Here is a 25,417-nt window from a genome sequence, read left to right on the forward strand (position 1 = left end):
TTATCGGTAACTACTATAGGATATGGGAGAAGGAAATGGCAACCCACTCCGGTATTCTTGCCTGGCAAATCCCATGGACAGAGGGGCCTGGTGGGCTAAGGTCCATGGGGTTCCAAAGAGTTAGACGTGACTTAGCAATTAAATCAGAGAAGGAAATGGAAACTCACTCCAGTATTCTTGCCTGGAGAGTCCCATGGGCAGAGGAGCATGGTGGGCTGCTGTCCATGGGATCACACAGTCATGGGATCACACAGTCATGGGATCACACAGTCATGACTGGAGAGACTTAGCATGCATGCATGCATACTAGGATACGTGTAGAATGTTGATCTTCTAGACCAGCAAAAGATATAGAAAATTATAGAGAAAACTTAAATGACTCAAAAGAATGTAGAAAAACAAAGAGAAGCATAGACATGGAGAGATTACTATAAAACTTACAATCTGATGCTTGCAAACTTCCAAATGTATCAGTAAAACAAAAAAACTCAGTAGTTAAAGGGCATAGATTTTTAAATTGGGCAAACTCCACTAATAGGAATATAATTTAGAGTTAACTCTGAGAAATACCAGGTCAATGGATACCAAGAATCTCAAATTGTTTTACCTTTTTTACTAAATAATACTGTTTCTAGTATTTTATCCAAAAAAAAGTCATCTGAAATCAAAGAAATATAAACATAATGTTGGGCCATTGGGTGACCAACTACTTTTCCCTCAATTTGAGTTTTCTCTATAAGCATTTATATCTTTTGCTGGTCCAGAAAATCAACACACACTTTTTCAAAACATGTACAGACTGAGACTGATAGATTGTCTTATATATACAGATATCTCAGTCTTAGTAGGTACTTTCCCATGCTATTGGAGCACCAGGGCCAAGCAGTTGCCCAAATGTGAGTCCTTAACAAGATGTAACCACAGACATAAATACCTCTCAGAAATGAGGAACATTCTCATGATCTTGACAGTGCAATGTCTTGGCAACTTTTCAAAGCCATTAGGAAATATTCCCCAAACTTCCAAAGAAGGTTTGAGGTTTTTAAAACTTTTTTTTTCAATTTGTAAAGAGAAGTAGGGGGAAGATAAAGCTGGACAGTGAAGTAGGGGAGATAAAACTGGACAACTGGGGAGATCACAACTCTGTGCTGGGCAGGACTTCTCAGCTACCTGCAGTAGCCAGCATGTCTTTAGTCCTGCTCTCCATCCTTGGGCTCATCATTCAGACTCAAGGTAAGCACTAATATACTGACAATTCCAAAGAATTATTTCATCATTGTCATGTCTTTCCAGGAGAGGGAGAGAAAGCTAAAGAAAACTTTTTTTATTATCAAAGCTTAAGCAGAAGAAGGAAATTATTCTTCTCAGCATTCCTCTTCTCAATGGGAATTGTCTTCCATGCGATTTCAATAAACCAGTCAACAAAAATATTTACATATTTTATATCAATATTCTGTCTCTTTCTCTAGCAATAGCCATAAGACAAACACTTGAATCAGACCTGTATGAAGTAGTTCATCCTAAGAAACTACACATTTTACACAAAAGAGAGATACAGAATAACCAAACAGAGAAGCATAGCAAAGAGGTAAGCAATGGATTGACTATGGTGTCATCTAATGAGACAGTAAATGATCTTTTTGCTAGTAGAAGTGATGTCACAGTCAACATCTAATAGTTTAATTTTGAAATCCATTTATACAAAAGCTCCCCTTTGCCCTGGAAAGGGCATAGGTTTTCTTCAAATGGTTTTTTGCACTGAGGCAGCAGGAAGGAAGTTAACTGACTCCCTGGATCAGAAAGAATAAAGCAACTTGGACATTTCTCCAAGTTTGTGGGGAGAACAAAATAAAGGAAGACAGGAATGGCAGCCATTTCTGGGAGATAAATTTATCTCATTAATTTGCAAGTTTTTTTTTTTTTTTTTTTTTACTGTGTTGAAGATACTCTTTGGCTATTACCTTTTTGCAAATATTTTCCTCATTTTATAATTTTTACTTTAATTTTTAGTATGTTTTTTGTTTGAGCTTTTTTAGTGTATTTGGTTTAGCTTTAAAGCAGTAAAAATATATACCTTATTATTACCCTATTAGGATCCATTAGGGTACAGAACTGTATACCATACGTTAGAGCAAATGATAAGTCCCTATCTTACATATTAGAGTGAATTTGATCTGTATTATTACCATGTTATTGTACTTTTTGGAAATCTATCTTGGTGTAAAATTTGTGTTTTCTTTTACATATTTTAGAAGCATGAGAACTTTTAGAAGCATGAGAACTGCTTTTATCTTACATGCATTTTAAATTATTATTCAGTACAGCTACCTATATCATTATAATTATTTTAGATAGATTCAGAAATGTAAATTATCATTGTTATTAAATATTTTTAGGAAAGATATGAACCTGAACTTCAATATCAGATCATGTTAAATGGAGAAGAAGTCATTCTTTCCCTACAAAAAGCTGAGTAAGTTGTATTTTCTGCACGTCTAATCGCTGGATTATTCTAAAAAAATTGTAGGAAAATAAATCTTGAAACTCTATATAGTGTAATTTCACAAAGAAGACATGAAGCATATTGATCATTGGATGCTAATAGTTTGTGCTAATATTATCAAAGAAGCTTGATGTTTCTCTAGCAAATTATATGCAAAGTATAAAACAAAGGCAGCTGCACAAACGACTTTCTTCCTTGGTAATTTTGGAATTTGCTGCAAATATATTCTAGCCAGAAAAACTCAAACCTTTGATGTGACTTTCCAGTACTTTTATTTAATTGGAGTATATTTTCTTTGAAATATTATGTTAGTTTCTACTGTACAGAAAAGTTAATCAGCTATACGTATATGTATATCCCCTTTCTTGAATTTCCTTCCCATTTAGGTCGCCACAGAACATTGAGTAGAGTTCCCTGTGCTATACAGTGAGTTCTCATTAGTTATCCATTTGATACATCACTTCAGCTCAGTTTTGTTCAGTCGCTCAGTCATGTCCAACTCTTTGCGACTCCATGGACTGCAGCACACCAGGCTTCCCTGTCCGTCACCAACTCCCAGAGCTTGCTCAAACTCATGTCCATCGAGTTGGTGAAGCCATCCAACCATCTCATCTGTCATCCCCTTCTCCTCCCGCCTTCAATCTTTTCCAGCATCAGGGTCTTTTCAAATGAGTCAGTTCTTTGCATCAGGTGGACAAAGTATTGGAGTTTCAGCTTCAGCATCAGTCCTTCCAATGAATATTCAGAACTGATTTCCTTTAGGATTGACTGGTTTGATCTCCTTGCAATCCAAGGGACTCTCTAGCAGAGAAGTCCAACACCACAGTACAAAATCATCAATTCTTTGGCACTCAGTTTTCTTTATGGTCCAGCTCTTACATCCATACATGACTACTGGAAAAACCATAGCTTTGACTAGATGGACCTTTGTCAGCAAAGCAATGTCTCTGCTTTTATATCTAAGGCTAATTCAGGGCACACAGCCTTGAGATACTCAGGGGATAGGGTTACACCAAGTTCTATAATAGTCAGTAAACTTCTCCCTGAATGCAGTGGTCCTTTATGTGTACTTGTGACCCAACACCCTTCCGAGATTGCTTAGAGGCTGCGTTCTTGGTGCAAAGAATCCCAATAATACATTTGAAGTTAGAAAAATCACTCTCTGATTTCTGTGTTAGTAAAGTATTGGAAGACATTTCTGTCCTCCAAAGAGGTATAACTGAATGTTTGATTTGCTCTACGAGCAGACTCATGATATTGGAAAAAGATCAGTGCAGCAGAAAGTCAGCTCTTTCTCAATGTAAACATTATCATTCCTGTAGTGCTGAAGATCGCATCAGGGATATTAGCCTTAATTATCACCATGAGAGTATTGTTCACCTTTCTGCTCTCTACAGGCATCTCCTGGGACCAGACTACACTGAAACATATTACTCACCTGGTGGAGAAGAAATCACCACAAGACCTCAGAACATGGTAGGTCTGAATGCTTTCTGGGACTCTTAACTTGGATCAGCTGCTTACATCATGAGATTCATAAGTCCAAGGTCAACTTAAAAAAAAATCAAAGGACTTGAAAGCGAGGGGCTCATCTATGACCAAGGAGACAACAGGTGAAAAAAAGAATTATATCTTTTTAAAAAGATAGGAGTAGTAGGAGGCTCTCAAGTGTTGCATTAAACTTTTTAAAATATTCACGTATTTGAGTGTGTTGGATCTTAATTGTGGCTCACGGGATCTTCATTGCATCATGGTCAATATTTCATTGTGGTGCATGGACTCTCTAGTTGTGGTGCACGGGCTTAGTTGCTCCTCGGCATGTGGGATCTTAGTTCCCTGACCAAGGAGTGAACCCACAACCTCTGCATTGCAAGGCAGATTCTTCACCACCAGACCACCAGGGAAGTCCCTCAAGTGTTGCACTTTAAGAAGCAACGAAAAATCTATTTTCCCTTAAACCATTTTATCACCAGGTTAGAAATATTCTCTCCTAGGTACTCAAAATGTTATGCCATTATTTACTGTTTTGTAGTGATAAATGCATTTATCCTGAGATTTACGATGGTATATTATTTAGCTAATAAAATTTTTATCCAGTTAAAACACCATCATAGAAATGATGCCAAGGTGTAGGTGTCAGACATAGAGGATCAAGGTCAAGTAAGGAACACGAAGAGAACATAAAAAGGCTCAGTCATATGTATACCTATGGTTGATTCATGTTGATGTTTGGCAGAAACCAATACAATACTGTAAAGCAATTATCTTTCAATTAAAAATAAATAAATTTAATTTTAAAAAAAGGCTCAGTCATGAGTACTATCAAGCTAGGGCTTTTCTCAGAGCCACCCTCTGTGGTGTCCCAAATATCTGCTGCTGCTGCTGCTAAGTCACTTCAGTCTGGTCCAACTCTTAGCGACCCCATGGACTGCAGCCTACCAGGCTCCTCCATCCATGGGATTTTCCAGGCAAGAGTACTGGAGTGGGGTGCCATTTCCTTCTCCGGTCCCAAACATCTATGTCTCTGTAAAAAAACAAACAAGACTTTGGCCACAGAACGACCCTTTGTTCCATTCTTACTCTCTTATTTCAAGGGCATCTGGAGTTTTGCTAACACTGACCTTTGGGGAAAGTATCTGACAAATTAATTCATACTTAAGTGTGGCTTCCCTGGTGGCTCAGATGGTAAAACACCTGTCTGCAATGCTGGAGACCCAGGTTCGATCCCTGGGTCGGGAAGATGGCCTGAAGAAGGAAACGGTAACCCACTCCAGTACTCTTGCCTGGAAAATCCCATGGACAGAGGAGCCTGGCAGGCTACAGTCCATGGGGTTGCAAAGAGTTGGACATGACTGAGTGACTTTATTTAGTGTGAAGGGCCAGTGACATCTTAATATGATACCTTTTCCAACTTGTCTACAAGAAAATGTTAATGACCTTGTTATAATGAAAATGTTATAATGACAAGGTTTCTTGTAAAGGCAAGAAAGACACAGATGGAATGTCAGACCCTGAGGAAAGTCAATTTGTTTTGAACAAGAGTTTATTCATTAGCTTTCTTGGACTGTTCTACACAAGTGATCCCCTACTTTGCTTATATGAAGTGCCAAAATGTCTGAATCTCTGTGTGGTGGCTTAGTCACTCAGTCGTGTCCAGCTCTTTGTGACCCCATGGACTCTAGCCCACCAAGCTCCTCTGTCCACGGGATTTCCCAAGCAAGAATTCTGGAGTGGGATACCATTTCCTTCTCCAGGGGATCTTCCCAACCCAGGGATCCAATCTGTGTTTCCTGCTTGGCAGGCAGACTTTACCACTGAGTCACCCAGGAAGCCAGTCTGAATTTCTAGCTGTAGAAAAATTCTCTGGGCTTTTGAGGTTAGTAAAGGGCTACCACTGACACACCAGTTTTTAAAAAAATGAGTTGGACCCATAAACCAGAGGGTCTCAGACATGGTGGTATGGTCTCTTGAGGACTCTAGAATTTAGAAAAATGAATACCTCGTTTTATTGATATGTAATGCATAGTGGAGCTTGCACAGGGTACTAAGTTCTCCAAAGTTGGCACTCGAACCTGAGAGTTCTTGGGGAGTGCTGTAGACCACATAAAGCAACTGGTTACTTCTCAAGTGCAGTGCCTACTTAGTCCATTTACGTTCAAATTTCCTGAACTTTTCTTTAGTGTGAATTAGTGTCACAAAGACTGCTCAACCACCAAATATGGAGAGTTTCCAAGGTCATAGATGGAGAGGTCCATAAAACTGCTGAGATTCTCCATGTTTTTGTTTCTGGGAGCTAGTCTGGTTACAGCCACTATTTGAAGAACATTCTTACATATTCAAGATAAGAGTTTTCAGCACAACTGTGATACATTTATTTTTGTAGTTAAAAATTTTTTTTCCAACCTTAGGAACACTGCTACTATAAAGGACACATCCTAAATGAAAAGGACTCTGTTGCCAGCATTAGTACTTGTGATGGATTGAGGTGAGTTACAACTTGTAAAAATATTAAACATCAAGCACTATATTGTTACATAATATTGAGTCTTCCTGGACACCATGTCTTCTTACTATTTTGTTAAAATTGTCTCCATTGATAAAATGCTGAATCTATGTGGTTAAAGTGAAGAATAATGTAGCATCCTTGCAATTATCTCATTATCTGAAGTTCTAGTAAAAGTTAGAGTTAATAATTTTTAAACAAGTACTAATTTCAGGAGCATGATGACATCTGGATTCACTTTCATATTTATTATCCATCCACCCTTCATTCCCTGAAACCATCTGTTTTATCTTCTTAAAGATGCTACCCTGCAGTTGTCACATCAAACATAATTTTTAGAAGTTTGTGGGTATGAGTGTGTTTGTGTATCTGTGTGGTATTTCTGTTTACAAAGTGATTCTTGCCAGTTAGGGAAAATTTGTAAAGGGTGCAAAAGCACAAATAAGAAAATAGCCACTAAAAATTTTTACCTCTGTGTCACTATTATTAATGTTTGGTCATGGTTCAGTCTTTTATACAGATAAACAAAAATATCATTTATATGACTGAAATGTAAAACAAAACACATGATTCTTTGTCCAACATGGGACATACCACATGACATCAAAAGCTTTTTCCCATATCATACAATGCTTTTGTAGATATAATTGTTTTTAATAGCTGTGTTGGCTTTCTAATATTTCATCATACAGTTTCACTATATATTTCTGAACTAATTTTCCTTCTAAGAAGAGAAAATCTTTAAGTTACTACTAGTTCCAACTTGTTCCTCTGGCTGATCTGCTCATCAATCTTTCTCTTTGGGGTTCTTGGTATCTATAAGATATCTACTCCTTTGCAAGGTATCCTTTGAAACATATCTACTCCTTTACTACATTCTCCCTTGTACTCCTGGGATCTGCCAAGAAATATTTGCTAAATGTGAAAATAAACTATGGACAAATATTTACTGAGCTCCTGGTATAAATTTCAAATTTGGGGGGATAGCTTCATCGTAGTACTTCTTGTTCAGGATGCCCTGGGTAATTAAAATAGGATCTATTTTTGTATTGACAAACACTGATTATAACTTAGATTAGCAAAAGTTAGCTGTAAGACATATGAATGAAAACTACGTGTGAGCTTGGTATTGAGGGAGAGGAATACCTTCACTCTGGTCAGTGGGCGTGACTCTGGCAGAGAATCTTGAAATATGAGCCTCTGTGTCTCACAGGGGCTATTTTACACATCATGATCAAAGATATATGATAAAGCCTCTGAAAAGCACAGACCGAGAAGAACATGCTGTACTCACATACAATCAGGAGGAGCTCAACCCAGCTAATCACACCTGTGGTGTAAGAAATGCTGGCAGGACACAGGACCTTATTCGAACCTCAAGGTCACTCAAAATTCCAGAGGTGAGTGCAGTTTCCCACCATCATTCATTTCGACTGACCCAGTAATGATGTATGAAATACTGGTATACCAAGAAATGGCTTGTGTGAGTAAAGTCCAACCCTTATTTACATATTCCTCAATTTACTTTTCCTCTGAAGGAAAATAAATAAATAAATCTTTTTGTAAGCTTTTTAATCTCTTAGGTTGAAGACATTATTAACAATGTTCTTTCATTCTTCATAAAGATAGAAGAATTTCTTCAGGCTGAGAAATACATTGATCTGCTTTTGGTGCTCGATAACGCCTTTGTGAGTATGAAATGAGTGCTTCTTGGGTAGTTAAGTCAACTTTTCAGTTTTCTTATCAAGCAGATGCAAGCAATAAACTAGTCTCATGAAAAATACGAAGCCTGTCCATGTGATTGTCTTATCTGTTCTACCTGCCATGTCAGAAATAGTTTTCATTCATTCCCGCTCTTTTAAAATTCATCTGTGATGCTGCCAAGGTACTCAGATATGGGAAATAAACTTAATGGCAGAGAGCAACAGTGAAATAACCACAATAACTGGAAACATAAAAGAGTTGGTTATTAATATCTTTTTAAAATTCTCACTAGAACATGTAAATATAAAATAGATATAAAATCATCTATAATTTATTAATTACATTCATATATTAAAATATGAGAATTTATGTTTCATAATCAAATTTTAAAAATATCCAATTGGCTTGAAAACATTAAAATTAATATGATTTATTCAGCTTAATTTGAATTTATATTTTATATGAATGCTTAAGTTTTCTTTTGCCAAAAACTTCTTACATTTGAAATAGAATTTGTTGAAACAGATTCTTAGATAAGTCTCATTAAGGTAGATATGGAATGAACAGACACTTATTTACATTGAAATGTGTATGTTTTCTTAAACTAAAAAATCCCCATCAGCTTTCTCACTTTAATTTGTGATTTTAATTACTCTTTGCATTTTGTATTTTACAGTATAAGATGTATAATGAGAATATAACTGTGATAAGAAGCTTTGTGTTTGATGTGATAAACCTACTCAATGTGGTAAGATATTTGTTCTATAAACATATGTTTCCATGTAGGAGTTTAGGGCTTTTCCATATTTTAAGCAAATAAGAATTGGTAGAATTACAATGGATTAAGGTCAGCAGTTTGGGGAAATTTGGTAGACAAGGATTAACATCAAAGTAAAATCACTGTATACTGTAGCAAAGGCAACTTCTAGGTTTTCTGTTTTCAAAATGAGATACATTTATCCATCACTTGCAATCAGTGAAATATCTTTAAAAAACTAAATAAATCTTTCCTACTGTATAGCACAGGGAACTACATACAATATTCTAGGATAAACCATAATGGAAAAGGATGAAAAAGAACATATATATGTTAGGTAGTTAGAACAGAAAACAGGAGCCTAGAATGGCTTTGGCTAAAAGACAAGGAAGGGAAAAGCCCATGAAAATAGAACAAAGGAAGGTCCGAGGACGAGAGTGAGGACCTCAGGTAGAACAACACTCCTGGCTAGCCCAATTTAAATAGGGCAGGCCCGGGGCAGGGAGGGTGGGAACATGTAAAAGGAGGAGCCAAAGGGCCAGGGGTCTCTCTCTTTCTCTCTCTCTCCCGAGCGCTGCTCTTCTCTTCCGTCTTTGGGTCAACATGACTTCATGCCTTGAGGATGGATTTGCCTACTATTTTCTAGATAAAATAGAGCTGTAACATGGAGCTGTAACACTGATTTGTCTAAGAGCTATAACATGGTCTGTTCGAGACCTGAGAGCTATAACACAGTCTGTCCAAGACCCAAGAGCTATGACGCGCCAAGGGCTTTAATGTCTGTCACTCCAAATCTTTGTTGCGATGAGATAGAACTGAGGCACATACGCTTGCCTGACACACACATATATGTATAACTGAGAACAAACAAACAAAACTCAGTCACTTTGCTATACAGCAGATATTACCATAACATTGTAAATCAGCTGTACTTCAATAATTTTTTAAAAAAGAAATATCAAACATGTTCATAATGAAAAATGTTCTTCCCTCAGATTTACAATACCATAGATGTTCAAGTGTCCTTGGTAGGTATGGAAATATGGTCTAACAGTGACAAGATAAAGGTGGTACCCAGCACAGGTGTCACCTTTAACAACTTTCTGAAATGGCATCGTTCTAACCTGGGGAAAATGAAGACCCATGACCACGCTCAGCTACTCAGGTAAGCACACACTGGCCAAGGCCAGGTCTATTTTGACAGAGAAGATAGTTATCCCAAAGGTTTCTTAGCAGAGATTCCTATTCAATTCTGCCTCCCTGTTCAGTGATCAGAGAGCCTAAAGTTCTATTATTAGCAACTCACCTGTGGGATTGTTGCAGACGCATGTCAGATCACTAAAATCAACTCTTGGATGTGGGATAACCATATGTGGTCATTCTAATTGCTATAGAATAGCAGTGGCTTTTCTGGGACCTCATGAACATGAAAAGGGTAGGGGAACTAGGAAAGTCTCAGACAGAGTTGACAGAAGCTGATGGTTCAAAAGACTCATATTGTGACAATGTACCTGTAACTTTCACGCAGTGGAGTTGGCTTCAAAACTCGAATTTCAGGACTGGCAGCCTCGAATTCCTTGTGCTCCCCATCATCCGTCGCTGTTATTGAGGTTTGTAAACATATAGATCCCTGAGGCTCTACAACCTCCATGAAGACAAGCACAATGTCTTATTTAGAGTTAGCACAATGTATATTTTCTGAGTCAGTAAATAAAAGTAGAAATGAACCTGTATTAGTAGATCACTATACTGAGGATTCCTTGGATTATGAAACAGAATATCTCTTTACATTGACCCTCCCAGAGGTTTCACTCTTTAGTTGGTGTTAGGGAATTAGAAGAGGAAGATCAGAACAAAAATAAAATCCAGGTGCCCTCTGGGATTTGAGGTAACTTCAAATTAATCATCACTAGTATCTATGGCCAGGGAAGTTGGACAAAGTTCATGTCAGTGTCACACGGCCAAACACTGCCAGTGTCATAGGCATCATAGCAACATTGTTTGGAATTGAGGACATAGTGTGATATCTTTTAGTACTTTCTGTGAAGAATGAGCTTCCCTGGTGGCTTGTTGGTAAAGAATCTCCTTGCCAGTGTGAGACCTATCCCTGGGTTGGGGTGATCCCTTGGAGAAGGAAATGGTAACCCACTCCAGTATTCTTGTCTGGGAAATGAGTAGACAGAGGAGCTTGGAGGGCTACAGTTCATGGAGTCACAAAAGAGTCAGACTCCATTTAGCAACTAAACAACAACAATGAATAATGGAATTATCATGATTAAACCATGGTTTATTAATAATCCATATTGATTGAGCACTGGCTCAGCGGTTAGATTTCCAATGGCAAATCATTTCAAATGTTTACAATGTCATTTTTGATGTTTGAAGTGTAAACATTTTTAATGTTTACAATGTCCTGTCAATTGTCTCAAATGTCTACAATTTACAATTACCAATGACAGGGGAAGAAGCTCAATGATTCAATAATTTCCATGTCAAACTATTATTCTTTGTAATACCAAACATCAGTGATAATGAACAAATAATTGAATAAAATCACAAATAATATATATATTTTTTTCACCAGGCTAAGAGAAAGAACAGTGTCTCTCTTGTAGCAGTGATGTCACATGAATTAGGTCATGTCCTCGGTATGCCTGATGTTCCATATAACACCAAGTGTCCCTCTGGGAGTTGTGTGATGAATAAATATCTAAGGTGAGACCTTGTCACTCTAGAGGAAAACAAAATTCTTAAATCTTGAAGAATTCAGATGCAGGCTGTATAATTGGATGAACATTTTTTAATGTAATGGCTATGTTTCCAACTAATTCATGCTCTAGCTTCTTGATGCACAGGATTTACCAGCTAGCAGAACTCATTATTTAAGATTTCCAAATATACCAAGGTAGAGTTTATAAGTATAGTGATCATGTTAATCTAACTTAAAATAATTTTAGCTTAAAACAGTCTTTTCTAAAAATATTTATATAATTAAGATGAGAACATCCTTATAAATCCCTGTCATCAATTAATTCATTTTTATGTTATTAATGTTGCCTTTTAATTCTAAGCACTTTGTAAGGACTTGTGATAGAAAAATCAATAAACATATCTTACTGTTGAAGTGCTCATAAATAGGAAGTTAAATATCTTCATTGAACCTCTAAGTCTACAGTCACTTCCTTTCACTATTCCTTGTTATTATCACTTACGTCTCAGCCTTCAATAGTGAGATGAGTGAATGATAACAAATGGTGAAGCTCATCACTGCTGCCATCTAGGGCAGAATTGAATCTGAAATTCTTCCAACTCCTACAACTGGGTATCTAGAAAAAGAATTTTCCAATGAGAGTAGTATTCATGCTCTATCACACTCCACATATAACATGGTTCATTTATACTAAATTTGGAGTTTTTGTTGAGCTAGTAAGACAAGTCAGATTCTTATGTTAACTTATCACTGTATATAACATGGTCTTTCTCATTTTTCTTCTGGTTACAGTTCAAAATTCCCAAAGGATTTCAGTACACTTAGTCGCTCACATTTTAAAAAATACATGTTATCTCAAAAGCCAAGATGCCTACTGCAAGCATTGGTTCCTAAAAATAGGACAAAACCAGTGTGTGGGAACCAACTTTTGGAAGTAGGTGAAGACTGTGATTGTGGCTCTTCTGAGGTATGCAAATATCTGCGGTCTAAAAAATTTACTAGAGAGTTATTGTGACTTTCTTTTTAGTTTTAATTAGAGTATAATTGCTTTACAATATTGTGTCGGTTTCTGCTGCACAGCGTGAATCAGCTATATGTATACATATATCATTTCCCTCTTGCACCTCTCTCCAGTCGCAACCACATCCCACACATCAAGGTCATTACAGAGCACTGGGCTGAGCTCCCTGTGGTATTCATAATGTTATCTTTTTTTTCCTTTTAAAATGATCTTTTGGAAATTCTTTCTAAAGACAAACTTGGCATCTTAGTAAAAAGTAGGCTTGTATTTGTTTTCAGTACTGACTTTAGCCATCTTTTGAAAAGCATTTCAAAAGCCAGGATATGCTTATTATATGATTGTATAAGAATATCAATGAAAAGAGGTAAATCATTAAGGTGAAAAGACAACTCTCAGAATGGAAAAAAAATTTGCAAAAGAAACAAGTAACAAGGGACTAAGATCCATTGTGATACAAACAGTTCATGCAGCTCAGTGTAAAAAAAGAAAAAAAAAATCTTTAAATAGGTAGACCTTAATAGACATTTCTCCAAAGAAGATATACAGATGGCCAAAAAATACATGAAAAGATGCTCAACATCACTAAATATTAGAGAAATGCAAGTCAAAACTATAATGAGGTATCACTTCACACTGCTCAGAATGGTCATCATTAAACAATCTACAAACAATAAATGCTGGAGAGGATGTGGAAAAAGAGGGAACCCTCCTACACTGCTGGTGAGAATGTAAATTGGTACAGTCACTATCGAGAACAGTATGGAGGTTCCTTAAAAATCTAAACATATCACTACTGTGTGTGTATGCTAAGTCGCTTCAGTGGTGTCTGATCCTTTGTGACCCTATAGACCATAGTCCACCAGGCTCCTCTGCCCATGAAATTCTCCAAGCAAAAGTACCGGAGTGGGTTGCCATGACATTCTTCAGGGTATTTTCCCAACCCAGGGATTGAACCCTTGTCTTTTAGTCTCCTGCATTGGCAGGCAGGTTCTTTACCACTAGCACCACTTGAGAAGCCCCCAGAGCTACCATATGCCCCAGCAATCCCACTCCTGAGCATGTATCTGAAGAAAACCATAATTCAAAAAGATACAAGCATCATAATGTTCATTGTAGCCCTATTTACAATAGCCAGGATGTGGAAGCAACCTAAATGTCCATTGGTGGAGGAATAAAGAAAATGTGGTACATATATATATAATGGAATATTACTCAGCCACAAAAAAGGAACAAAATTGTGCAATTTGCAGATATGTGGATGAACCTAGAGACTGTCATACAGAGTGAAGTAACTCAGAAAGAGAAAAACAAATGTCATATGGTATCACTTACATGTGGAATCTAGAAAAGTGATACAGATGAACTTATTTGCAAAGCAGAAATAGAGATACAGACATAGAGAATGGATGTATGGATTCTAGGGGCCAGGGGTGTGGGATGAACTGGGACATTGGAACTGATATATAAACACTATTGATATTATGTATAAAATAGATAACTACTGCTGCTGCTGCTGCTACTGCTAAATTGCTTCAGTCATGTTCGACTCTGTGTGACCCCATAGATGGCAGTCCACCAGGTTCCCCTGTCCCTGGGATTCTCCAGGCAAGAATACTGGAGTGGGTTGCCATTTCCTTCTCCAATGCATGCTAAGTTGCTTCAGTCATGTCTGACTTTGTGCGACCCTATGGACAGCAGCCCACCAGGCTCCTCCATCCACAGGATTCTCCAGGCAAGAATACTGGAGTGGGTTGCTATATCCTTCTCCAGAAAATCGATAACTAATGAGAACCTATTGTCTAGCACAGGGAACTCTGTAGTGCTCTGTGGTGTCCTAAAGGGGAAGGAAATCCAATAAAGAGGGGATATACATAAGCATATAGTTTCTGCTATACTCTACTTTGCTGTACAGTAGAAACTAACACATTATAAAGCAAGTGTACATTCTTTTAAAAAGTAAATCCTTAACTATACATGTCACTTATGAACTTTCTTAAATGTATTAGTCAAATTTCTAAATAACATAAACTCCCAGCTGATTGTTTTGTTGAACAATAACAATTAAAAAGGGGTTTCCCATGTGGCTCAGTGGTAAAGAATCTGCCTGCCAATGCAGGAGATGTGGGTTATATCCCTGGGTCTGGAAGAGCCCCTGAAGGAGGAAATGGCACCCCACTCCAGTATTCTTGCCTGGAAAATCCCATGAACAGAGAGGAGCCTGGAGGGATACAGTCCATGGGGCCACCAAGAGTAAGACACAACTGAAAGACAAAGTATGTACACACAGATGCAACAATTGAAAATCCAGAAGTAAATTCTCTCCATTGAGAGAGAATTGGCCTTCTTTCATCAAGCAGTTGGAGAAGGCAATGGCAACCCACTCCAGTAATCTTGCCTGGAGAATCCCATGGACGGAGGAGACCGGTAGGCTGCGGTCCATAGGGTCGCTAAGAGTCGGACACGACTGCGCGACTTCACTTTAACTTTTCACTTTCATGCGTTGGAGAAGGAAATGGCAACCCACTCCAGTGTTCTTGCCTGGAGAATCCCAGGGACAGGGGAGCCTGTTGGGCTGCCGTCTGTGGGATCGCACAGAGTCGGACACGACTGACCCGACTTAGCAGCAGCAGCATCAAGCAGTGTGTGAGAAAGAGAAATTAAAACGTAAAGAGGAAAAAGAAAAATCACACAAGTCTGTAGAAGATGGATTAACATAGAACATCTAAGATAATTACTATACTTCTGGCTAATCTTCATAAAAATCTAACCCCTTGGAGAAATCAGTGTACCCTAAAGCATATCTCTGATAGAATGTTCATTAGCAGTATCAGACTAGGTTTCTGAAAGAAAGCATTCTATTTAAGACTAAAAAAATGAATTACGATTTGAAGAGACTTTTTACATGTCAATCTGCCGAATGCTTTCATAATCACAGTCTCCTTTATTACTCACAACAAACCTGCAAAACAGGTTTGTTATTTTCCCAATTTAGAAAAGAAGTGAAACTCAGAAAAGCTAAGTAACTAGATCCAAGAATACAAAGCTAGTAGTTGGTGAAACCTGTTGCAACCCAAGATTTACCCATTACTTTAAGAGGCTTTGTGACAATGGGGAAGATATATAATCATTCTATGCTGTTTATTTATTCAGAAATTTTAAGTCATTGAGGGCTCCCCTGGTGGCTGAGTGGTAAAGAATTTGCCTGCCCGTGCAGAAGACATGGGTTCCATCCATGATCTGAGAAGATCCCAAGAAGCAACTAACCCTGTACATCAAAAAAGAAAAACAAAACAAAAAGAAATTTTAAGTTATTAAATTATATTAAAAGTTTACACGGTGCAACTTAATCACAAAGAATAATGTAAATATTCTGTTAATTATAATGAGATGAAATTTTACAAGTGATCTGATGCTTTATAATAATTTAGATTTATGTTTATCTCATTCTTACTTATATTCCCATATGGTTTCTAGAGTGGAGGATAACTGAAATTGTTCACAATCTTTGGTATTTCTAATTTCAACAGGTAAAATGCTCTGTGTTCAGCATACACACACACACACACACACACATACACAGGGAGAGTGGGAAGAGAACAGGAGGGGAGAAACTACTATTATATGGTGTTTGATATCTTATTTTCTTTAACTATATTATCCAGTTCCCATATTCTTTCCATATCTTGTTGATTTTCTTCTTCTGTAGCTGAATAAGAGAGCTAAACAGTCCAAACTTAAGAACAACTGAATTTTTAAATAGCTGTTTTTTATCTAAAAAGTAGTATATATACTTTATATAGAATTCTTTAATGCAAAATCCATTTTCCAGGATCTTACATGCTATCTTATTATTTTTAATAAAGATAATCATTCTTTCTGTCTAGATATTATCAAACAACCATCATGCTATTTTAATGATTCTAACTATGTAACACACTTTAATATCAGTAATGGAAAATTTCTTCACTGACATTTTTTTTGCAGTGTTTGCATAGTAATTTTTTAGTGTTCATTCTTCCATAAATATCTTGGTTTTAGTTTTATTTTTTGTCAGTTTGCCTGCAAATACAGTTGAGATTCTGGTTGATATTTGTAAAATTCACAGTTCACTCTAAAGGCCACTGGTGTTTTCACAGTATTAAGTATTGTCTTAAAAGATAAGTTGCCTTTGGAGTTTTTCAGAGAAGTTAAATAAAAAATTCTTGATGCAGTTCTTGAACTTTTTGAAAGTTTATTTTGAAATATTTTAATTTTTTTTCTTTTTGCTGTTAATACATATGTTTTCTTTTTATTTAGGTTCTCATTTATTACTGTTCTTGACATTATTTTATTATTATCTTAAACAGCTATCTTAGTAACTAACTCAATGTTTTTAGAGTTGATCCTCTTTCTTTTCTAGCTCAAGAATTATATCATATATAAACAGTGAAAACATTATTATTGTTTATAGATAATTATTATATATCTGATTATATTCATATATTTTTGTCTCATAGCATTTATCAGAATTTACATAATAATATAGCATAAAAATAATTCTTGTTTTATACTTTGTTGGATGTGTTTTTACTATTCACCAGATAGATTTTCTTTATCATGATGATCAAAACACTGTTCATAGTTTACTAATAATTAAATAATGGTTGCCTAATTTGTACTAATTTTTGCCATCTATCACATTAGTATTAGTTGTTTTCTTCCCTCAGTCTTTTAATATAATGGATAATGTTACTTTATTCTGTACTGTTGAGACACCCTTGCATTTTTGGTGACAAAAGGCTCTGCAGAGTTTGTAATGGAGAATTATTATATCAATAGGCTAGTATTTGGCTAATATTTTACTCAAGTTTTTGCATTTATACACACAAGTGAGAATGGTATGGTGTATATATTCATTACCAGATCTCATTATCAGGATTATGCAGGCTTGATAAAAAGAATTGAGAATTAAAAATAATTTTTTTCTCTATTGTCAAGCTGTTTGAAGAGAATAGAAATATTCTCCCTTGAATTTCAAATTAACTTACATATAATATCATCTAGGTGAATTTATTTGGGATAATTCTTGGATTATTCTATGTTTCTCCTTTTAAGAGATAGTTTTCATTACTCAGCATTTTTTTTCTATCATTAAATTTCCTTGGTCATTTCAACTCGAATTGGTATAGCAGAGTAATTTAGTTTAAAAAGTGAAATTTCATTGTCATCTTATACCAGAATTCTGTGCACCTAATCTATAGGGAAAAAATGCTTGAACCCACTTTTGCATTGTGTGTGTGTGTTTTAAAGGAATGTACCAATCCTTGCTGTGAAGCCATGACCTGTATGTTAAAAAGTGAAGTTAATTGTGGAAAAGAGACTGAGCAATAACATGTAAGACCTTTTTTTTTTCTTTCTTTGTTCTTAAACTTTCACATTTTTATGTTATTCAAGAAAGATATGACATTGAGTTCAACAAAGCTAAAACTCAATTTATTTCATTTTACGTTTTTAAATGACTTAATTTCAGAAATTAAAAAAAGCCCCTATTATGAACATAAATAGCTCAGAGTTGTGTATATACTAATACACTAATGAGAAAAGTGGCTATTTTGTCATCATGAAACTAGAACTTCTGAAACCTGTGCTAAAATTGTATGAAATTCTGAAAGGTAATAATGAGTTTAATATAAAGTAATATAACAAACAGAAAAGTGAAAGTGAAAGTTGCTCAGTCGTGTCCAACTCTTTGCAACCCCTTGGACCATACAGTCCCTGGAATTCTCCAAGCCAGAATACTGGAGTGGGTAGATCCAGGGGATCTTCCCAAACCAGGGATTGAACCCAGGTCTCTTGCATTGCAGGTGGATTCTTTACCAGCTGAACCATGAGGGAAGCAAAGATCTCAATTGATGAGCAAATTCTTTTCTTGTTTAAGTGCTGACCATTGAAATTGCAAGGTAGTCAGAAGATAAAATTTAACCACACACTACAAGATTTGACAATTTTATTCCTTTTAAAATGCCTAGGGAATTCCCTGGTGGTCTAGTAGTTAAGACACAGTACTTTCACTGCCATAGGCCTGGGTTCGATCTCTGGTCTGGGAACTATAAGCTGCGTGGCATGGCCAAAAGATTTTTTTGAAATAAAAAAAATGCTTCAATAATGCATAATTCACAGATTATTTTTGTATTTTACACACTCCTACATAAGTTGGGCTAGGAAATCTAATTGTTTTTGATATATTCCTTTCAGTAAAAACTAGTCTCTAAATCTGAAAATGGCAGCAACAACCAAAAATCATGAATAGGAGGAAAGACTTGGGACAAATTATTTATATATGAATGGAGTTATTCTTACCAACTACCACCCTTTCCTGAATTTCCTGAATCTTTTCTGGAATTTTTAAAAATTTATTTATTTTAATTGGAGGCTAATTACTTAACAATATTGTTGAGGTTTTTGCCATACATTCACATGAATCAGCCATGGGTGTACATGTGTTCCCCATCCTGAACCTCCCTCCTACTTCCCTCCCCAGTCCCATCCATCAGGGTCATCCCAGTGCACCAGCCCTGAGCACTCTGTCTCATGCATTAAACCTGAACTGGCAATCTATTTCACATATGATAATATACATGTTTCAATGCTAGTCTCTAAAATCATCCCATCCTCGCCTTCTCCCACAGAGTCCAAAAGTCTGTTCTTTATATCTGTGTCTCTTTCACTGTCTTGCATATAGGGTCATCATTACCATCTTTTTAAATTCCATATATATGCATTAGTGTATTGTATTGGTGTTTTTCTTTTTGACTTACTTTGCTCTGTATAATAGGCTCCAGTTTCATCCACCTCATTAGAACAGATTTAAATGCATTCTTTTTATTAGCTGAGTAATATTCCATTGTGTATATGTACCACAGCTTTCTTATCCATTCATCTGCTGATGGACATCTAGGTTGCTTCCATGTCCTGGCTATTGTAAACAGCACTGTGATGAACATTGGGGTACACATGTCTCTTTCAATTCTGGTTTCCTCGGTGTGTATGCCCAGCAGTGGGATTGCTGGGTCATATGGCAGTTCTATTTCCAGTTTTTTAAGGAATCTCCACACTGTTCTCCATAGTGGCTGTGCTAGTTTGCATTCCCACCAACAGTGTAAGAGGGTTCCCTTTTCTATGCACCCTCTCCAGAGTTTATTGTTTGTAGACTTTTTGATAGCAGCCATTCTGACTGGCATGAGATGGTACCTCATTGTGGTTTTGATTTGCATTTCTCTGATAATGAGTGATGTTGAGCATCTTTTCATGTTTTTGTCTGCCATCCATATGTCTTCTTTAGAGAAATATCTGTTTAGTTCTTTGGCCCATTTTTTGATTGGGTCGTTTATTTTTCTGGAATTGAGCTGCAGGAGCTGCTTGTATATTTTTGAGATTAATTCTCTGTCAATTGCTTTATTTGCTATTATTTTTTTCCATTCTGAAGGCTGTCTTTTCACCTTGCTTATAGTTTCCTTCATTGTGCAAAAGCTTTTAATTTTAATTAGATCCCATTTGTTTATTTTTGCTTTTATTTCCATTATGCTGGGAGGTGGGCCACATAGGATCCTGCTGTGATTTACATCAGAGAGTGTTTTGCCTATGTTTCACTCTAGGATTTTTATAGTTTCTGGTCTTACATTTAGATCTTTAATCCATTTTGAGTTTATTTTTGTGTATGGTGTTAGAAAGTGTTCTAGTTTCATTCTTTTACAAGTGGTTGACCAGTTTTCCCAGTACCACTTGTTAAAGAGATTGTCTTTTCTCCATTGTATATTCTTGCCTCCTTTGTCAAAGATAAGGTGTCCATGGGTGCATGGATTTATCTCTGGGCTTTCTATTTTGTTCCATTGATCTATATTTCTGTCTTTGTGCCCGTACCATGCTGTCCTGATGACTGTAGCTTTGTAGTGTAGCCTGAAGTCAGGCAGGTTAATTTCTCCAGGCCTATTCTTCTTTCTCAAGACTGTTTTGGCTATTTGAGGTTTTTTGTATTTCCATACAAATTGTGAAATTATTTGTTCTAGCACTGTGAAAAATACCGTTGGTAGCTTGATAGGGATTGCATTGAATCTATAGATAGCTTTGGACAGTATACTCATCTTCACTATATTGATTCTTCTGATCCATGAACATGGTATATTTCTCCATCTATCTGTGTCATCTTTGATTTCTTTCATCAATATTTTATAGTTTTCTATGTATAGGTCTTTTGTTTTTTAGGTAGATATATTCCTAAGTATTTTATTCTTTTCATTGCAATGGTGAATGGAGTTGTTTCCTTAATTTCTCTTTCTATTTTCTCATTGTTAGTGTATAGGAATGCAAGGAATTTCTCTGTGTTAATTTTATATCCTGAAACTTTACTATATTCATTGATTAGCTCTAGTAATTTTCTGGTGAAGTCTTTAGGGTTTTCTATGTAGAGGATCATGTCATCTGCAAACAGTAGAGTTTTACTTCTTCTTTTCCAATCTGGATTCCTTTTATTTCTTTTTCTACTCTGATTGCTGTAGCCAAAACTTCCAAAACTGTGTTGAATAGTAGTGGTGAGAGCGGGCACTCTTGTCTTGTTCCTGACTTTGGGGGAACTGCTTTCAATTTTTCACCATTGAGGGTAATGTTTGCTGTGGGTTGTCATATATAGCTTTTATTATGTTGAGGCATGTTCCTTCTATTCCTGCTTTCTGGGTGGTTTTTTGTTAACATAAATGGGTATTGAATTTTGTCAAAGGCTTTCTCTGCATCTATTGAGATACTCAAATGGTTTTTATCTTTCAATTTGTTAATGTGGTATATTACATTGATTGATTTGCAAATATTGAATAATTCTTGCATCCCTGGGATAAAGCCCACTTGGTCATGATGTATGGTCTTTTTAATATGTTGTTGAATTCTGTTTGCTAGAATTTTGTTAAGGATTTTGCATCTATATTCATCAGTGATACTGGCCTGTAGTTTTTTTTCTTTCTTTCTTTCTTTTTTTTTTTGGGGGGGGGGGGTTGTATCTTTGTCTGGTTTTGGTATTAGGGTGATGGTGGCCTCATAGAATGAGTTTGGAAGTTTACCTTCCTTTGCAATTTTCTGGAAGAGTTTGAATAGGATAGGTGTTAGCTCTTCTCTAAATTTTTAGTAGAATTCAGCTGTGAAGCCATCTGGTCCTGGGCTTTTGTTTGTTGGAAGATTGCTGATTACTGTTTTAATTTATGTGTTTGTGATGAGTCTGTTAAGATTTTCTATTTCTTCCTGGTTCAGTTTTGAAAAGTTATACTTTTCTAAGAATTTGTCCATTTCTTCCAAGTTGTCCATTTTATTGGCATATAGTTGCTGATAGTAGTCTCTCATGATCCTTTGTATTTCTGTGTTGTCTGTGGTGACTTCTCCATTTTCATTTCTAATTTTGTTGACTTTCTTTTCTGGAACTGAACTTGTAGAGAGATTATAAAGGGAATAATTAACTCAAAGTGGCTTCTCTGTCAGTGGTAAAGAATTTGCCTGCCAATTCAAGAGACACAAGAGATATGAGTTCGATCCCTGAGTCTGGAAGATCCCCTGGAGGAGGAAATGGCAACCCACTTCTTTCCTGGAGAATTCCAAGAACAGAGGAGCTTGGCAGGCTACAGTCCATGGGGTTTCAAGAGTCAAACAAGACTTAATTATTCAATTACCCCCATCCAATCAACTGAAAGATCACTGACAAACATCTCTTCAAGGAAAGGACCAGCAAAGTCATACGATAAGGAGTAGCACTCATTCAGGGCTTCTGAATTCATTCCTGGAAAATTCCATGGACAGAGGAGCCTGGCAGGCTATAGTCCATGGGGTCGCAAAGAGTCAGACACAACTAGCTACTGAGCATACACATCATTCATTCTCTTACCAAGTATCATTTCACTCAGTTGAACCCCTAGTGTGATCCACTCTACAGAAAATGCTAGAAATTAGTCCCATCTTCTTCTTTTGTGACAGAGATCAGAAGTATATCATCACAAACTATAATCATTCAACTCTTTTAGGGGCTTGGAATGATAGCTGGACTTGCACCATTACTGGCCAATATTGGCAATTTAGTATTATGGAAAGAAAACTGAACCTGGACTTGGTATACTTTGATTATTTTCTCAGGTTAGGTACAAAATACTTGTAGCACTTAAAGTCAAATTATTTACTTCATTTTCTCACCTGTAAAATGAAGCTAATGGTATTGTCTTTCAGTAGGGTTGTTAGAATTATTTAAATTCTATAAATATTTGCTATTATTGTATAATATTTTATAATTTATAAAGACCATGGCTTCCAAATTTTTTTTTGATCAGAGGATGAATCAAAACATCTGCTTCATTGAGATGCTACTTGCCAGGACAAGAATCAAGAAATCCAAACATGCCAGGAATCTTACATAGTCTTACCATTGTCCGTAACTGTATTTTGCTTTTCACTTGTCCTTATACTTCCTGTAATTTTTACCTCTCCAGTCAGCAGGTCAATAGATGTATTTAGGGAAGCTGCCTATAAGTCTGATCTTTAAATGCATTTTTTAAGGATCTTGAAGCTGTTGTTTAGCTCTTTTCTTTGAAGAACAGAAGAAATTAGTCTTTGACTAAACACTGCAAAATGCTCTACTGAATTATGCAAGCTCATTTCAGAATTGTATAATGGCAAGTGACTTGTGTTTTAATCCCTCTTTTATTTTAGTTTAGTCCATGAAAGAATAAAATCATTTGATGAGTGTAATCTGGTGGAAGATAGGAAAGCAAAGCTCATGTGTCATTTCTTACTCCTCAGTATTCTGCTTTCCTTGCTCTTAGAAGTGTCATATTTTTCTATATCATGTCAAGGCTAATGAAGTATTTTTTATCTTATCATGTATAATCCTTTCACCATCACATTTAATGCTAATTTGTATTGCTTACACTGTCATTTAGCCACCAAGAATTGCTTCATTCATCTATTGGCTTAATGAACTACAGTGAATAAAAGCACAACTTTTTGAAGAATTTGTTTGTGTGGTCATTTTCAAAAATGAATATTTTCCAGTTTTGCTGTAGGTCTGTGTTAGATGATAAAGCCTTACATAATTAGACAATTTTCCCTTTGGTCATTTGACAGCACTGCCACAGAGAGCCAGGCATCGTAATGGGGAGGAGAAAGGCCACATTCTCTTTTAACGCCCAGAATGAAATGACTTGAGGCCAGTCACACAAACTTTTTGAAGTTTCTCTGAACTATTTTCTTTTTTTAAAAAAAACAATTTACTCAAAATATATGTTCAAATTTCCACTGATGCCTGGGTCAGGAGAACAAGAACTTAGACATACTGGTAAAAGCAAGCAACTTTCTGAAACAAGCAGCTTTCCAGAAAGCCCTGCTTGCTGGTGTTGGCTGCCTCCCCCTTCCTTGCCTTCACGTTGTTGGTGGCTTTGGCTCTACAAGTGTTACAGTGACACTGTATGTCTGATGTCACTGGTGGCCATGCTGCAGCCATGATTTGTCAATATCCGCAACTGTCCACTGTGTGTGTGTGTGTGTGTACGTGTGCACATGTGTGTGTGTGTGTGTGTGTGTGTGTGTGTGTGTGCTTATTTGCTCAGTCATGTCTGATTCTTTTGTGACCCCCATGGACTGCAGCCCACCAGGTTCTTCTGTCCATGGGATTGTCCAGGCAAGAACACTGGAGTGGGTTGCCATTTTCTTCTCCAGGGGACCTTCCTGACCCAGGAATGGAACCCATGTCTCCTGCACCTCCTGCATTGGCAGATAGATTCTTTACCACTGAGACACTTGGAAACTCCACCCAAATCTTCCAAAGAAAAAGGGCTTCTTTAGGCTTATTTCTTCGACACTCCATGAACAGATAGAGGTTTCCTATAATAAAACAGCTTGAGCTACAGGGATTTAGCAAGTAGCATGCTGGTTCATGAGTGTCAACTGCTAAAATGATCAGGAATATTATGAACTTGTTGTGAAACAACCATTACTAAAAAAACAGCCTGTATAAATTTTCAATTAAAAATCACATTAAAACTTAGAGTTCTGCAGAGAAACTTAACAAATTATGTTAAATAAACTATATTTAATAAATTATATCAAAACTTAGAGTTCTTCGGAGAAACATCATACATCCTATATTTATATTTATTCACTCTGTGATATAGATAAATAGATAGAGAGCTATATAGATATGTATCTATCTATCTATATCACAGAGTAAGCAAATGTAAATACAGTATGCATGGTGTTTGCAGAGTTCTAATATAAGTTTTAAGAGATACATATATATGTCTGTCTCTATCATCTGCCTATCTATGTATCTATGTAAGAGAAAGAGAGATTGACTTATGTTAGGAGAAATTAGCTCACAATTATGAAACCTGAGAAATACCCAAATCTGCTATTTGCAAGTTGGAGACCCAGGAGAGCTGGTGGTGTCCAAGGGCAGGAGAAAATGAGATGAGATGTACCAGTTTGAGCAGGCAAGCAGGAAGAAGAAAAGACAAAGATTCTTCTTTTCACCAACTTTTGTTCTACTCAGATCCTCAACAGATTAGATGATTCCCACCTACCCTAAGGAGGGTAATCTGCCTTACCAGGCCCAATGACATCCAGTCAAGTTGGTGCAGTCAAGCTGACCCATAAAGTTAACCATCACACTAAAATTTTTATATAAATAGAATTATACTGCAAAAATTAAAAAAAAAAAA

General features: G+C 36.5%; 1 protein-coding gene across 1 annotated transcript; it reads left to right on the forward strand.

Annotated features, from left to right (window-relative positions):
- The first annotated feature begins 1,118 nt into the window (after window positions 1-1,118).
- Window positions 1,119-23,210, forward strand: ADAMDEC1 (ADAM like decysin 1). Its single transcript, XM_052645230.1, has 14 exons — window positions 1,119-1,233; window positions 1,470-1,588; window positions 2,397-2,473; window positions 3,901-3,979; window positions 6,412-6,488; window positions 7,720-7,906; window positions 8,132-8,194; window positions 8,887-8,958; window positions 9,963-10,132; window positions 10,496-10,577; window positions 11,552-11,682; window positions 12,470-12,644; window positions 17,988-18,071; window positions 23,033-23,210. Exons 1-13 carry the CDS (start codon window positions 1,185-1,187, stop codon window positions 18,066-18,068), a joined length of 1,362 nt encoding a protein of 453 aa, XP_052501190.1. The 5' UTR covers window positions 1,119-1,184; the 3' UTR covers window positions 18,069-18,071; window positions 23,033-23,210.
- The last annotated feature ends 2,207 nt before the right edge of the window (window positions 23,211-25,417 follow it).

This window comes from Budorcas taxicolor, chromosome 8 (assembly GCF_023091745.1).
Source record: "Budorcas taxicolor isolate Tak-1 chromosome 8, Takin1.1, whole genome shotgun sequence".
NCBI classification, from domain to species: Eukaryota; Metazoa; Chordata; class Mammalia; order Artiodactyla; family Bovidae; genus Budorcas; species Budorcas taxicolor.

Excerpts from the sequence above, each read along its gene's own strand:
- ADAMDEC1 (XM_052645230.1), top strand. The coding sequence starts at position 1,185 with ATGTCTTTAGTCCTGCTCTCCATCCTTGGGCTCATCATTCAGACTCAA. Across the intron at positions 1,234-1,469 it reads GCTCATCATTCAGACTCAAG|CAATAGCCATAAGACAAACA; the intron begins GTAAGCACTAAT and ends CTCTTTCTCTAG. Across the intron at positions 10,133-10,495 it reads GACCACGCTCAGCTACTCAG|TGGAGTTGGCTTCAAAACTC; the intron begins GTAAGCACACAC and ends ACTTTCACGCAG.